Genomic DNA, 14,846 nt, shown 5'->3' on the forward strand with positions numbered 1-14,846 from the left:
GATTTTACACATTAGAACATTCGTTTAATAGTGTGTGAATCCACCCCTGGCGCGAATACACTCGACACATCGTTGCCTCATGCTGTTGATCAGACGTCTGAAGAACTCTTGGGGAATGGCCTGCCACTCTGCCATAAGAAGTTGACCCAGATCATGAAGGTTGGCCGGAGGGGCATGGTTATCCCGAACTCTCCTGCCTAGTTCGTCCCAGGCGTGCTCTATTGGGGCCAAGTCAGGCGAATATGCTGGCCAATCCATCCTTGCGATACCTTGTTGTCTGAGAAAGTCCGTTACCACCCTGGCGCGGTGGGGTCTGGCATTGTCATCCTGCAGAACTGCCCCGCCGCCAATCTGCTGCAGGCCTGGGAGAACCAACGGCCGGATAATCTCATTCGGATAGCAGATTCCATTCAGATTGCCATCCACCACATAGAGGGGGGTCCTGTGGTGGATAGAGATGCCGCTGCCACCACCGAACCGGTGACGTTGTCTAACGTTAACGTCAGCGAAGCGCTCCCCAGGACGTCTGCAGACACGAACCCGCCGTCGTTGAACTGGAGACTAAACCTGGACTCGTCAGTGAACATCACTCGACCCCACTGAACACGTTGCCACCACAGATGAAGTGTGCACCAGTGACGTCTGCCCGTTCTGTGACGTGGTAGGAGTGGTGGTCGAACAGCTTGGCGACGGCAGCGTAGATTATTGGCTCTCAGACGATTGCGTATAGTTTGATCAGACACTCGAGTTCCAGTCGCAGTCCGCAGATTGTCACGTAATCGGCGTGCAGTGGTTGTGCGTTGACGTAGAGCCATATTGGTGATGTAGCGGTCCTCTCTATTTGTAGTGCTTCGAACAGAATTCGTTGCTTGTTACCGTTGCCACAGTCGGCCAACGACACTCTGACTGACACCAAGTCTCAGAGCAACATTTCTTTGCGTATTGCCATCCTGAAGCCAAGCAATAGCCCTTCCTCGATCTTCGATAGTCAGTTGAATTCGAATTTGGAGTGTGCACCGTACACGAACGCAAGCTCCAATTATACGGAAATTCAGCATTGGGAACATGGAATACACGTGCAAAGCGTGCAAATGAAGCGCTTTGTGAAAAAGCAAGTTATGGGCACTTAGCAGACCTTTCGCTTTCGCCCTAATTTACGTGCAAATGTAAGCATGTTTTCGCCATTAGAACTAGTCGACAGTGTCAATGACAGTGGATTTTAATTCATTTATGGGTTGCTTAGACCCACTTTCGTCAAAATGGAACAATACCATGCGTGACATTATGGTCTAGCTAATATAATTGACATTCAGAAAATAATGTCGAAAATATCGTCTGACCCTTAAATTCTTTTGAGTAGTATATAACGGAGCATACATTTTGCTTCATTTAGTCCAGAATGGAACACTATTTTTAATAATTATATATAACGGAGCATACATTTTGCTTCTGTTAAGCTATTCTGGCATAGTGTATATATAATTTGTTGGACTGCGTGGCGGACATCAATACGTGAACTTTGGATCCCTGTGTGAACATTCGTGAACTATTGTGACACACGTAAATGTGTAATGAACTGTGAAATAAATAATTACGGCATTGTTACTATTTAAGAAATGAAGAAAGGATGTTTAAAATATACGAATTATAACAAGTGACTTACCTGAACTGATAATGTTTATCTGAATTAGCAGTATGGCCGACCTCGTGCACGAGCAACCGACAACGTGGTGTATTCAGACAAGGGAAGTAACTCTTTGGGATTTCTGTATTGGTGTTTCCGTTGGTTTGTAAAAAGCTCCAGTTGAGTGTGAATTATATATTGGAAATGATTTGATTGGTGTATAGATCAAATCTCGTGTTTGATCATGGAGAGATTCAAGGTTAAATGTCACGCACCGGGATACTATATAAACGGGACACGAATGTGGTTCAGCATACGGTGACAGGTCGGAGGCAAGCCAGATGGTCAACAACAACAGGAATGAACGGACAAGACGAACTGTGCCAGTGCCCTGAACATTGACGTCATCGTATCCGGATTTGGGAATTCGTTATGTTTTGGACAATCATTTGATGAATATTAATATTAATATACACATAAATGTCATTGGGATAAAATGTAATTTTATACATGGGGAATTTATATAATTAATAATTTTGTATTAAAGATATCTAAATTTATCACTTTATTGTTCATGGTAGGGTAGTTCTGCGTTCTGGTTATGACGATTTACCACAACCAGGTTAGAACAATTGGGGGCTTTTCCGGGATCGATTGATTGGATTTGATTGGATTTGATAGATCGTTTGAGATTGGATTTGATACTTTGATCTGATTGGGTTGGATAGATTGAATTGATCCATTGATGCATCGATGATTGATGTATTGATCGATGATAGATCAATGGATGTGATCATTTATTTTGTATGACTTGTTAGTTGTATAAACGGTTATGAACAATAGAGGGGTTTGTAGTTTATGAGCACACTTATTGATATTCACACATTCATTGTCACATGGATAGTATATGGTCAGTAGAGCAGGTAGTTATTAGATTTAGTTCTAGTTTAGATGAAACAGATAGATTATTTTACTGTAGCACAGTTGAAAGAGCTTGCTGGTTAGAGTTAGATATTGGTTTGCGGAAAGCTGAAATAAAATCAGTTATTATAGGTTATCTGAAAAATATGGTGGAAAGTGGTGATCAGATAGGTGGAAGATATGAAATTAGTTCCGATATAGTTGAACCTGATAGTGCTGATAGTTTAGCTATGTTAAAGCTTAAACTTGAGCTCAAGAGAGAGCAGTTAGTGTTTGAAAGGGAACAAAAACAATTAGATAGATTAGATAGAGAAAAACAGAGAGAATGGGAAGCAGCTCAGCGACAACTTGATAGGGATGTTAAAGTTAAGGAATTGGATGATCGTAATCGTCAGCAGTGTAGATTTAATCCGGAGAAGTATATTCGGATTGTTCCCATTTTTAATGAAAATCAGGTGGATGAATATTTTGATCGTTTTGAAAAAGTAGCTGAATGGCCAAAAAAGTATTGGAGCTTGTTATTGCAGTCTGCCTTGAAGGGTAAAGCACAGATAGCTTATGCTTCACTTTCTGTAGATGAATCTTCTTCATATGATGTTGTGAAGGATGCCATTTTGAGGGCTTATGAAAAAATACCCGAGGTTTATAGGGAAACTTTTCGAAGGCTTAGGATTCATGGAGGGCAGTCTTATGTAGAATTTGCCAAGGAAAAAGAAAGATTGTTTAAGATGTGGTGTAATTCAGAGTCGGTAAAAGAAAAATATGAGAAATTAGAACAGTTGATTCTCATAGAAGAATTCAAGAGAGGTTTGTCTTCTGATGTTGTAAATCATTTACAAGTGCATGAACCAAGCACATTGTCTGAAGCAGCCATAATGGTTGATAAGTTTGTCCTTGCGAGTCGTAAACATCATCCTGGCAATAGTCAGTTTCGAAATTTACCTCAGAACAATTCTTTCAAATATAAAGATACTGTTAAGGATACTTCATTGAGGAATAAGAATCCACAGCGAGATGTTGACAATTCTCGGGATTTGAAAACGTCCAATTCAATACACTGTTATTATTGTAAAAGGATGTGTCATATTAAGCGTGATTGTTAAAAGTTGAAATATGATTTTGGAAATGGTAATAGATTGAAACCCACAAATTTGGTGTCTCAGTTAGGTTTGCCTTGCAAACCCGATACACAAATTGGAAGTAAACTGAGTGAAGTTAAGATGGGTAATCCAATATTTGAACCATTTTTAACTTCAGGTTGTGTTATTACTTCACCCGACAGTCAGACTAAGCAGTCTATTGTGATATTGCGGGATACTGGCGCTGAACAAACAATTTTACTTGAAAAAGAATTGTTAGATAAAGAAAAATCCTTTTTGGGAAAGTATATTACTTTGCACACTGTTGATGGTATTATCTCTGTCCCGTTACATAATATTGATTTGGATTGTGACCTGGTTAAAGGTAGCATTGTAGTAGCTGCGGTTAATCAAATACCAGTTGAAGGTGTGGCATTGTTGTTAGGAAATGATATAGTCAAAGAAAGGGTTATTCCTATACCTATAATGACCAGTACTCCTGAAGTTGATGTAGAAACCGAAAAACTGGCTGAAACAATTGAAAATATTTTTCCTGCTTGTGTTGCAACTCGATCTCAAAGTAAAGAGTTGAAGAGGAAAAATGATATTGAGAATGAGATAGCAAAAAAAGTTTGGGATATAACTGATTTAGGAGAAACTGTGATTGGGCATGATATTGAAAATGAAACTGATGATAATCATGCAAGTAGGTCGAATCACAAAGTTAAATGTGATAATGAAATGCCCAAACAGGGGTTTGATTTATATCAGCCCGAAAAAGATTGTTCATTACACGTTAGTAATGACAACTTGTGTTTAAACTTCAACCATGAGGACTTTGTTCTTAAACAGCAAACTGACAGTGAATTGCAAAATCTTGCAAAAGAAGCTTTAGATATTTCAGAGTTAGATTACCAGTTGCTTATTATTTCGAGAATAGAGTTTTGATGAGAAAGTTTCGGGATAAACATGCAAGTTCTGACAATGATTGGCAAGTAAAACACCAAATTGTTATTCCCAAAAGCTGTCGAAGCACGATACTAAGTTTAGCTCATGACGGTCCATTGTCTGGTCATTCTGGTGTGAGTAAGACTTAACAAAGAATTATGAAACAATTTTATTGGCCTCATTTACACCGTGATGTTGTCAAATATTGTTTGACCTGTAAAACATGTCAGGTTGTTGGTAAGCCTAATCAAAGCATTAAACCAGCTCATTTGATACCAATTCCTGCAGTGGGTGAAGCCTTTAGTGAGGTTATTGTAGATTGTGTTGGACCATTACCACGCACTATTCATGGCAGAGTATTTGTTGACAGTTCTTTGTAAAAAATACTCGAGTTGCAGAAGCCATACCGTTGAGTAATATTAGGGCTAAGACAGTTGTTCAGGAGTTAATAAAAATATTTACCAGATATGGATTTTCAAAGATTATTCAAACTGATCAAGGATGTAATTTCACTTCGAAATTATTTCAGCAAGTCATGGATGAATTGTTTATTAATCATCACTTTTCTTCTGCTTATCATCCTGAAACTCAAGGTTCTTTGGAACGATTTCATGGAACTTTAAAGTCAATTATCAGAAAGTATTGTATAGAAAAAAGTAGCAACTGGGATGAAGGAATTCATTTATTGTTGTTTGCTGTTAGGGATACTTATCATGAATCTTTGGGATTTACTCCATTTGACATGTTGTATGGGTATAACATTCGTGGTCCATTACAAATGGTGTATCAATCTTGGATAGGTTCTAAGGTGAAAAATTAAACTAATGCCTTGAAGTATGTTATGGATTTGAAAGAGCAAATGCAAACAGTTAGAGAAGTATCACAAGAAGTGTTACTGCATAATCAAAACAAGATGAAAACCTGGTATGACAAAAAAGCTAGGGAAAGATGTTTCAGTCCAGGAGATGAAGTTCTAGTTTTGTTTCCTTTGGTCAATCAATCGCTTAGTGCGAAATTTCAAGGACCTTATGTTGTTAAAGAAAAGGTCAATGCTGTTGATTATGTGATCAGTACACCTGATCGTAAAAAGAAAACCCAGGTTTGTCATATAAATATGCTAAAAGAATATCATAACCGAGAAAAGGTAATGGCGAACACTATAGTTTTAACAGGGTTAAATAGTGAGGATGAAAAACCAAAAGATGTTTTCAGTTCAGCTGAACCAAAATTGATAAATTCAAAAGTGTTGTTGAATTTGGATGTAAAACTGAAGCATTTAAGTGAAAAACAGCAATGTTAGAAACATCATTGGTGAATTCAGTAGTATTTTTCCTGATGTTCCTAGTCGAACAAATGCCATTGAACATGATGTTGATGTTGGTGAATCAAAGTCAATAAAACAACATGCTTATCGAGTTAGTCCTCAAAAGAAAGAACTTCTTCGAAAAGAGGTTGAATATATGATTGAGAATAATATTATTCAACCCAGTTTTAGTAACTGGAGTTCTCCTTGTTTGTTGGTTCCTAAACCTGATGGCGGTGTAAGATTTTGTACAGATTTTCGTAAAATAAATGATGTAACAAAATCCGATTCTTTTCCTATTCCACGAATTGATGATTGTATAGACAAAATAGGAAATGCAAACTATGTTAGTAAGTTTGATCTTCTGAAGGGTTATTGGCAAATACCGTTAACCATGAGAGCTAGAGAAATTTCTGCTTTTGTAACTGCTGATGGTCTCTTTGAATATTTAGTTTGCCCGTTTGGAATGAAAAATTCTCAGGCGACTTTCCAACGTTTGATCAATCGGGTAATTGCTGGAATGCATAGATGTCAAGCTTATGTTGATGATATTGTGATTTATAGTCATGATTGGAATGAGCATGTTATCCAGATGAAGGAGCTCTTTTGTAGACTTTCAAAAGCAAAGATGACAGTCAATTTGAATAAAAGCGAGTTTAGCAAGGCTACTATAGTTTTTCTTGGGCATGTTGTTGGTGGTGGGCAAGTAAAACCACTTGAAGCCAAAGTCCAGGCTATTTATTCATTTGGCGTGCCTAAAATGAAAAAACAACTTATGAGATTTTTAGGAATGGCCGGTTATTATCGAAAGTTTTGCAGAAATTTTAGTATTGTTACTTGTCCATTAACAGATTTACTCAAGCAAACTGCTAAATATATTTGGACTAAGGAATGTCAAAATTCCTTCAACCAGGTAAAAATGATGTTGAAAAGTAAACCTGTCCTCAATGCACCAGATTTTGGAAAACCTTTTCAATTAACTATTGATGCTAGTGATATTGGGGCTGGTTAATTTTTGTCCCAATATGATGATAATGGTGTGTATGTCATCCAGTTGCGTATTTTTCCAAAAAGTTTAACTCACATCAAAAGAAATACTCAACCGTTGAAAAAGAAACCTTATCACTCTTATTAGCATTGAGTCATTTTGATTATTTGTGTAATCCAGTGGAACCTATTATTGTTTGGACTGATCACAATCCTCTTGTGTTTGTACATAAAATGAGAAGTAAAATTCACAGGTTGTTAAGATGGTCTTTACAATTACAAGAATACAGTATTAAAATGTGTCACATTAAAGGACGTGAAAATGTAGTGGCAGATGCATTGTCAAGATGTTATTGATTTGGGACAGATAATGTACGAAATGATATTTTGTCTTGTCAATAGTATATAGTAATATAAGAAAATATTATTGTATGGTAGTTTAATAATTATTAGTAAATTAGTTAACTGACCATGCAATATTTATGTGTTGATAAGTGCATAATAGATATGTATAAACATATTGATTGAAGCAATATTTTATTTTTATTGGGGGGGGGGGGGGGGGGGGATGTTATGCTATTCTGGCATAGTGTATATATAATTTGTTGGACTGCCTGGCAGACATCGATACGTGAAATTTGGATCCCTGTGTGAAAATTCGTGAACTATTGTGACACACGTAAATGTGTAATGAACTGTGAAATAAATAATTACGGCATTGTTACTATTTAAGAAATGAAGAAAGGATGTTTAAAATATACGAATTATAACAAGTGACTTACCTGAACTGATAATGTTTATCTGAATTAGCAGTATGGCCGACCTCGTGCACGAGCAACCGACAACGTGGTGTATTCAGACAAGGGAAGTAACTCTTTGGGATTTCTGTATTGGTGTTTCCGTTGGTTTGTAAAAAGCTCCAGTTGAGTGTGAATTATATATTGGAAATGATTTGATTGGTGTATAGATCAAATCTCGTGTTTGATCATGGAGAGATTCAAGGTTAAATGTCACGCACCGGGATACTATATAAACGGGACACGAATGTGGTTCAGCATACGGTGACAGGTCGGAGGCAAGTCAGGTGGTCAACAACAACATGAATGAACGGACAAGATGAACTGTGCCAGTGCCCTGAATATTGACGTCATCGTATCCGGATTTGGGAATTCGTTATGTTTTGGACAATCATTTGGTGAATATTAATATTAATATACACATAAATGCCATTGGGATAAAATGTAATTTTATACATGGGGAATTTATATAATTAATAATTTTGTATTAAAGATATCTAAATTTATCACGTGTTATTTGTTTGTGTGAATTATCATTAGTGTGTGCTCTGGGCTTTATTGTTCATGGTAGGTTAGTTCTGAGTTCTGGGTATGACGATTTACCACAACCATAATATAGGTTAGAACGAGAATGTAACACTTCATTTACTCCAGAATGGAGTGTTTGACAGAACAAAGAAACCAGTTAAAGAAGGAACTGGACCAGTGTCTGTCACCGCCACCACCTACAACCACGTCACCAATAGTAACCACCACGTCACCAACCACTACAACCACGACACCAACAACTACCACAACTACTACAACGTCACCAACAACTACCATCACGTCACCAACAACTACCACCACGTCACCACTACCACGTACGTATATGTTAACCACAATATCTGTTTTACAGATTTATATACAAAGGTATTGCCTTTATACGACTTACTCTATTCTGATTGACCGACGTCACTAGAAACTCAATGATGCTCTTCGATAAATCTCAGAAAATGACGTCATTATATAAAATGGCAATGGAAAGGACGTTACAGATGTATGTGTATGTTTATGTTTGTAAGTTATAAAAATAGTTTGACATATTTGTAAATGTATAAAGTATAATGAGAATTTATGAATCGAGTTTGGAATATTTTTATTTACCGAGCGAGAGCGAAGAGTATAAAAACAATTCAAACGACATTCATCAATTTTGTATGGTACTCCCGGGAATGTTATAATTTATTTTTTATCCACAAAGTTAACTTTATAACAAACGTTAAATGTATGGAAAATAATACACGAGTGGCCGTCAGTGAGATAAATGGTATCTAACGGACACGAATGTATTATTCTATTTCTTACATATCCTCAAGAAACAGGTTATAGGTAGTACTAAACCAAATAACTTCCGGCTGGATCAAAGTTCGAGGTGCACCTTTGATAGAGATGTTAACACAAGTCCTGTGATTGGTGATAAATGTTGGTTGTAAACAAAATAGCTTCATCTGGGCAAAAGATGTTTGCAATTTTATTTCATCTAATACCACTGTGTCAAGTAGCCTTGTGCTTGAAACATGCTTGTGATACCTGTAAAAAGTGTCTCACATTTTTTGCGGAACTAGGTTGATCATAGACAATACCTGTTACTCAGAAATGATCAGCTTGACACCCATTTTGTTCTGATTCACTTTAAGGTTGAGGGGTGGTAGTATCTATGGCAGTTGATACGCTGCAGGGGCGGGATATAGTACCCCAGTGGTAAAGTGCTCACTTGATGCGCAGTCGGTTTAGGATCGATCCCCGTTGGTGGTCCGATTGGGCTAGTTCTCGTTCCAGCCAATGCTCCACACATGGTGTATTAAACGCCGTGGTGTATACTATCCTGTTTTTGTGATGGTGCATATAAAATATCCATTACTACTAATCGAAAAAATAAAATGTGTCGCGTAAGTTAGCTACAAGTGCAACGGCTGTAAATACCTTTTAGTCGAAAAAGATGTAAACATTTGCTTTAAACCTGTTTTTTGAGGATGTGTAAGAAATAGAATAATACATTCGTGTCGGTTTGATACTATTTATCTTACAACTCGTTATTTAACAACGTATCAAACGCGCTTTAGCTCGTTTGATACATATCAAAACAACTCGTTGTGAGATAAATGAGACAAATGAGATAAATGAGATGCATGGTATCTAACGATCACTCATGAATCATTCTCTATTTATTACATATCTGTGAGAGATAAGCGAGTTTAATAATAAAATCGTACTCATATTGTGATATACCGTTTTCCGTAACAAAGCTGGGATATAAACGTTAACGCGATTGGCCAACATCACATCAAGGGAGAATGGACTGAACACAATGTGACGTAAGATTTTTTATATTTATAATTGTGTGTGCGTGTGTGTGTGTGCGTGTGTGTCTTGTGTAATATAGCATGCTCGTTCAAACTGTATAAAAAGGGAACGCCTCTTCTATGTAAAAATCAGTGACGTTCTATACCTGATTTTGTGGTCGAGTTAATTATTATACCATTATATTATGGCAAAGTTTTTCACTAAACTGTAAGTAGTAAATAATGACTTGTAGTTGTTTAAATATTTTATAAATTAATGTAAACCACAGTAACCAGCCTGACTTTCGATTTTAAAATAATGGGGTAACACGTTGTCCTTTGTTTCATCTGGCAATGATAACGAGTATAGCTAGACGATGTTGTTGGTTTATTCTAAATGGTTAAATAATACAAATAATACGCAATGAAACAATATTAATTTTCCAAATGATTTCTATGTATGTACTGGTAGCGCCGATTAGCGACTGCTGGGATGTGAAAACACGCCAGAACCAGAGCAGTGACGGTACGTACACTATCGACTCACCAGCTGGGGGCAAGGTGAACGTCAGGTGTGACATGACCACGGACAATGGCGGTTGGCTCACCTTCGTCAGGTATGAAGATGACAGAATTGTATGTTAGTTGTCTGTCTGAGAATCATGCCGATATTGTGAAGTTAGCTAAAACTATTTATATTGTTTTCCTTATTTCTTTAATTTCAACTTGGGGTTTTATTTGTAAACATATGTACATGATATGGATAGCTCAGTAATAGTATGTTTATTATTATTATTATTATTGTCATTGTTGTTTTTGTTGTTGCCATTATTATCACATTTGTCCCATTACCTTTTTACGTTCAAACTTGTTTATGTCCACATCCTAGTTCTTGTATTTCAAAGACCGTGGTATATGCTATCCTGTGTGTATATCCATTCGCGATATGTATTTGTCGTTTGTGGTCGTCTGTATCACACAGCTGACATTTTGATTTTGCTGTGGCCTTAGTGTAAACACTCCAGGCAATAACGTTTAACGATACTACTAGAGGAGATTAATTAATCAATGCTAATGAATTGCAAACATTTCGTAATTCCAACACGTAGTCTTGGGTGAAACCCGCTACCTTTACCCACTAGAAGCAAGGGGTTTTCAAGATTGACTTTCCATGAGACTGGACAGTACATGCCGCAGCCTTTGATATATCAGTCGTCGAAAACGTTCAGTGCTTACTTCAGACACTATAGTCTATTATTACCAGTCATTGTTGACGCCTTGAATCAGCTGACCAGTTACTAATTGTGTTGATCTTAACCATATTGAAAACCCCCCCGAGATTAACAGGCAATTCACAGGTTGGTATCAGCTTCAGAAGTACATAAGATAGTGCCGTAAGTCAGAACTGTGCATATTTAATTTTGAAGATAAAGATGGTTAACACGCAATTGCAGGGTGGTGTCATCTTCAGCAGTAGATTTGATAGTTAGTGCCGTGAGTCAGAACTGTGCATATTTAATTTTGAAAATATAGAAGATTAACAGGCAATTGCAGGGTGGTGTCATCTTCAGCAGTAGATTTGATAGTTAGTGCCGTGAGTCAGAACTGTGCATATTTAATTTTGAAGATAAAGAAGATTAACAGGCAATTGCAGGGTGGTGTCATCTTCAGCAGTAGATTTGATAGATAGTGCCGTAGTTCAGACTGGTGAATATTTACTGTTGAACATAAATCAGATTAACATATTGTTACACAGGCGGGTCAAGGGTGGTGTCGACTTCAACAGGCCGTGGGAAGACTACAAAAACGGATTTGGAGACCTCGCAGGAGATTTCTGGTTGGGAAATGATTTTCTACACATGTTCACGGCAGCAAAGGTAATAAACTTACAATAGCAAAACTAACACATTTTGTTTTGTTTTTAAACGAAAGTCTCCATAGGCGCGTCTGCTCTCCGACTATTGGGTAAGAAAAAACAAAACTTAAAATTCAAATTAAAATATTAAAAATAAGATGTGGGGGCTATTACCAGAGGGTGTTTCCGTATCGTCAATATCATATATTGGCAAGAATTTTTTTTTTTTTTTTATAATGCAAGTTCCATTACATTCACTACAATATAACGTCATCCCATTGGTCCAGACTTAGCAACGGGAGTTTGTTCATTTCCCGATGGATATAAAAATTACGTCGCCACGGAAAGTCATACCTGATGACGTCATTTTATATTGGTTATTTGTCGGAATGAGTGTTATTGTTTTAACAAAAAAAATACCATTGACATGCAGATCAAAACAGTTCAATCCATTTTGGATCAAGACACACCAAATACGTTTGTGATAAGTCGTGTTGTGGGGGAGGGTGGATATCGTCTTACAATATATGACGTCATACATTCTACAGGGTTGTGGGACACTGGGGAGTTCATTATCGCTTTAAAATATAACGAGTGACGAGGCACTATCCAAATCGAACATGTCGACAACCGTTCCATTTTTATATGAGCAGCCTTTGTCGTCGTGTACAAGCATGTTTTCTAAAGTTGTTGTTTTTATGCGCTCGATGTATTGCTTCTGTGTGGCATTGTTATTTACAAACAAATAGTAATTTTCCACTTCACATTTTCTCCATTTTGCAAATGAAATGTCACATGACTTGCACCATTTGATCTAACCGAACTGGCTGACCCGTTTTCGCCAATGTTCCGTTGACACACCAGAATCCAAAACCGTACAGACCCGAAAGCATGCTGTTGAATCCACATATGTATGAGACTTGAAACCAAACCGGATTGAAACGGTTTGGTACACGTTTTTGGTGTGTCACGACCCGTATCCTATCCGGATGAAAACGGATTGATCCTTTTTGAAAGAAAGAAAGAAGTGTTTTATTTAACGACGCACTCAACACATTTTATTTACGGTTATATGGCGTCAGACATATGGTTAAGGACCACACAGATTTTGAGAGGAAACCCGCTGTCGCCACTACATGGGCTACTCTTCCGATTGGCAGCAAGGGATCTTTTATTTGCGCTTCCCACAGGCAGGATAGCACAAACCATGGCCTTTGTTGAACCAGTTATGGATCACTGGTCGGTGCAAGTGGTTTACACCTACCCATTGAGCCTTGCGGAGCACTCACTCAGGGTTTGGAGTCGGTATTTCGATTAAAAATCCCATGCCTCGACTGGGATCCGAACCCAGTACCTACCAGCCTGTAGACCGATGGCCTGCCACGACGCCACCGAGGCCGGTGATCCTTTTTGAAGTTTGGTGTCTGAACAGTATAATTCAAAATAAAATAATAAGTATTGTTTGTTATTTGTTTATAATATTTGTTTATCTGGGTATGCAAAAAATCATCTGCAAACTTATATAACGCAATAAAGAACTTCGCCGATTCGCATAATTTGCGGATTGTTTTTGTTCATACCCCGATGGAAGTCGGAGAAATAATAGACAATCCTTAAATACATAGACAAAACTACATATATGTGGTTTTCTGATTTCTGTATTCCAAGAGTGTATTTCCTGCAGGAAACCCCGATGTGGAATACAGAAATCAGAAAACCACATATATGTAGTTTTGTATTTATTACATACCCTAAATTGGATTTTTTTTTCCAAATAATAATTTAGAAATTGTAACACTGCTAGCTAATGACGGGGATTTCTAAATTTACACAACTAGGTCAGCTGTGTTACTACGCGGACCGAAGAACCACCAATTATTACACATAGGAATATAGTTCTATTTAAACAATAAACAGGAATAAGAAAGAACGAGTGAAAAGTTACCTATAATTTTAATGATATTGTTTGAAATGCCTTTTAAAGACAATGTAATAGCTAAAATTCACGAACAATATAATATTTAATTTGCTCGTAATACGTCAGAAAACCTTCAGCGTGCCAGTTTTATCAACGAAAAAAAATGTCAAGAATTGTTCACTCAGTGTCTGAGTCGTCATCGGTGTGTTTTCTTTTATTGATGTTCATGGAATTATTTGTTGCTGCAAAGTTTAAGTTTATATTAAATGTGCCTCCATAAATCATCGCTCCACTGAATAATCCGGTTGACAGTTCATTCAAGTTATCTACGTGAGGAGATGGCATTGTTGCTAAGTCGACGACAGTCACTTTTCGCACCCTTCACTAGAAATCCATATTTCGTAAAAGGTGCAATTTTTTATTCACAAGATTTTGTTCAAAGACATCCAGGTGCATTAGTAATGTTAAGAAGAAAAAAATTCAATAGCAATTTTACATTGGAATTTTATGGTTATTGTAAGGAGATGCAGAGTGACGTCATTGGAATACTGACGTCATTTAAATTCACAATTAGCTGTATTATTACAATGCTGCGCCACATTAAAATAAAAACTAGTCTACTAACCTTGACCCCTGTCAAATTCCTATAACAAGCAGACAACGCTGTTTACAGGTCGGTACGTTTTTTTTTCTTCATAATTCTGGATAAAATATTAATTTGAAGTTTTGAAAGATAAAAGAAATAAAACGTACCTTTTGTCAAATATATCATATCACAAAATTACGGTTGGAGATGTTTTATTTATTGAAAAAGAATAAGAATTGTGTACGATGTAACGAAGCCAAAACAAGGGTCCAAAAAGTGACTGTCGTCGACCTTAACTATCGTGGATTAAAAGCTCGTTGGTTAGTAGTGTTCCCGTCTCAAGTTTTGGTATCGTGCTCATTAAATTGTAAATAATTGTCACCGTTTTCGTTTGTTTTCCCCTGCGCGTGCTGTAACCTCACCGTGGTGCAGGGGTGTAACATTCTCTTTGAGAATGGCCAATACAGCACAAATTGAAGTTTAGAGTAAAATTCGGTGTCCGTA

At 37.2% G+C, this 14,846-nt stretch overlaps 1 protein-coding gene across 1 annotated transcript in view; it reads left to right on the plus strand.

Annotated features, from left to right (window-relative positions):
• Positions 1-14,846, plus strand: part of LOC121377588 (ficolin-1-A-like) — a 43,084-nt gene that overhangs the window by 9,159 nt on the left and 19,079 nt on the right. Inside the window, exons 2-4 of the mRNA XM_041505647.1 lie at positions 8,314-8,522; positions 10,456-10,600; positions 11,740-11,860. Of these exons, the coding sequence (XP_041361581.1) occupies positions 8,315-8,522; positions 10,456-10,600; positions 11,740-11,860 (474 nt within the window). The 5' untranslated portion in view covers position 8,314. The remainder of the gene's footprint in view (positions 1-8,313; positions 8,523-10,455; positions 10,601-11,739; positions 11,861-14,846) is intronic.

Source organism: Gigantopelta aegis, chromosome 7, assembly GCF_016097555.1.
Source record: "Gigantopelta aegis isolate Gae_Host chromosome 7, Gae_host_genome, whole genome shotgun sequence".
Taxonomy (NCBI): domain Eukaryota; kingdom Metazoa; phylum Mollusca; class Gastropoda; order Neomphalida; family Peltospiridae; genus Gigantopelta; species Gigantopelta aegis.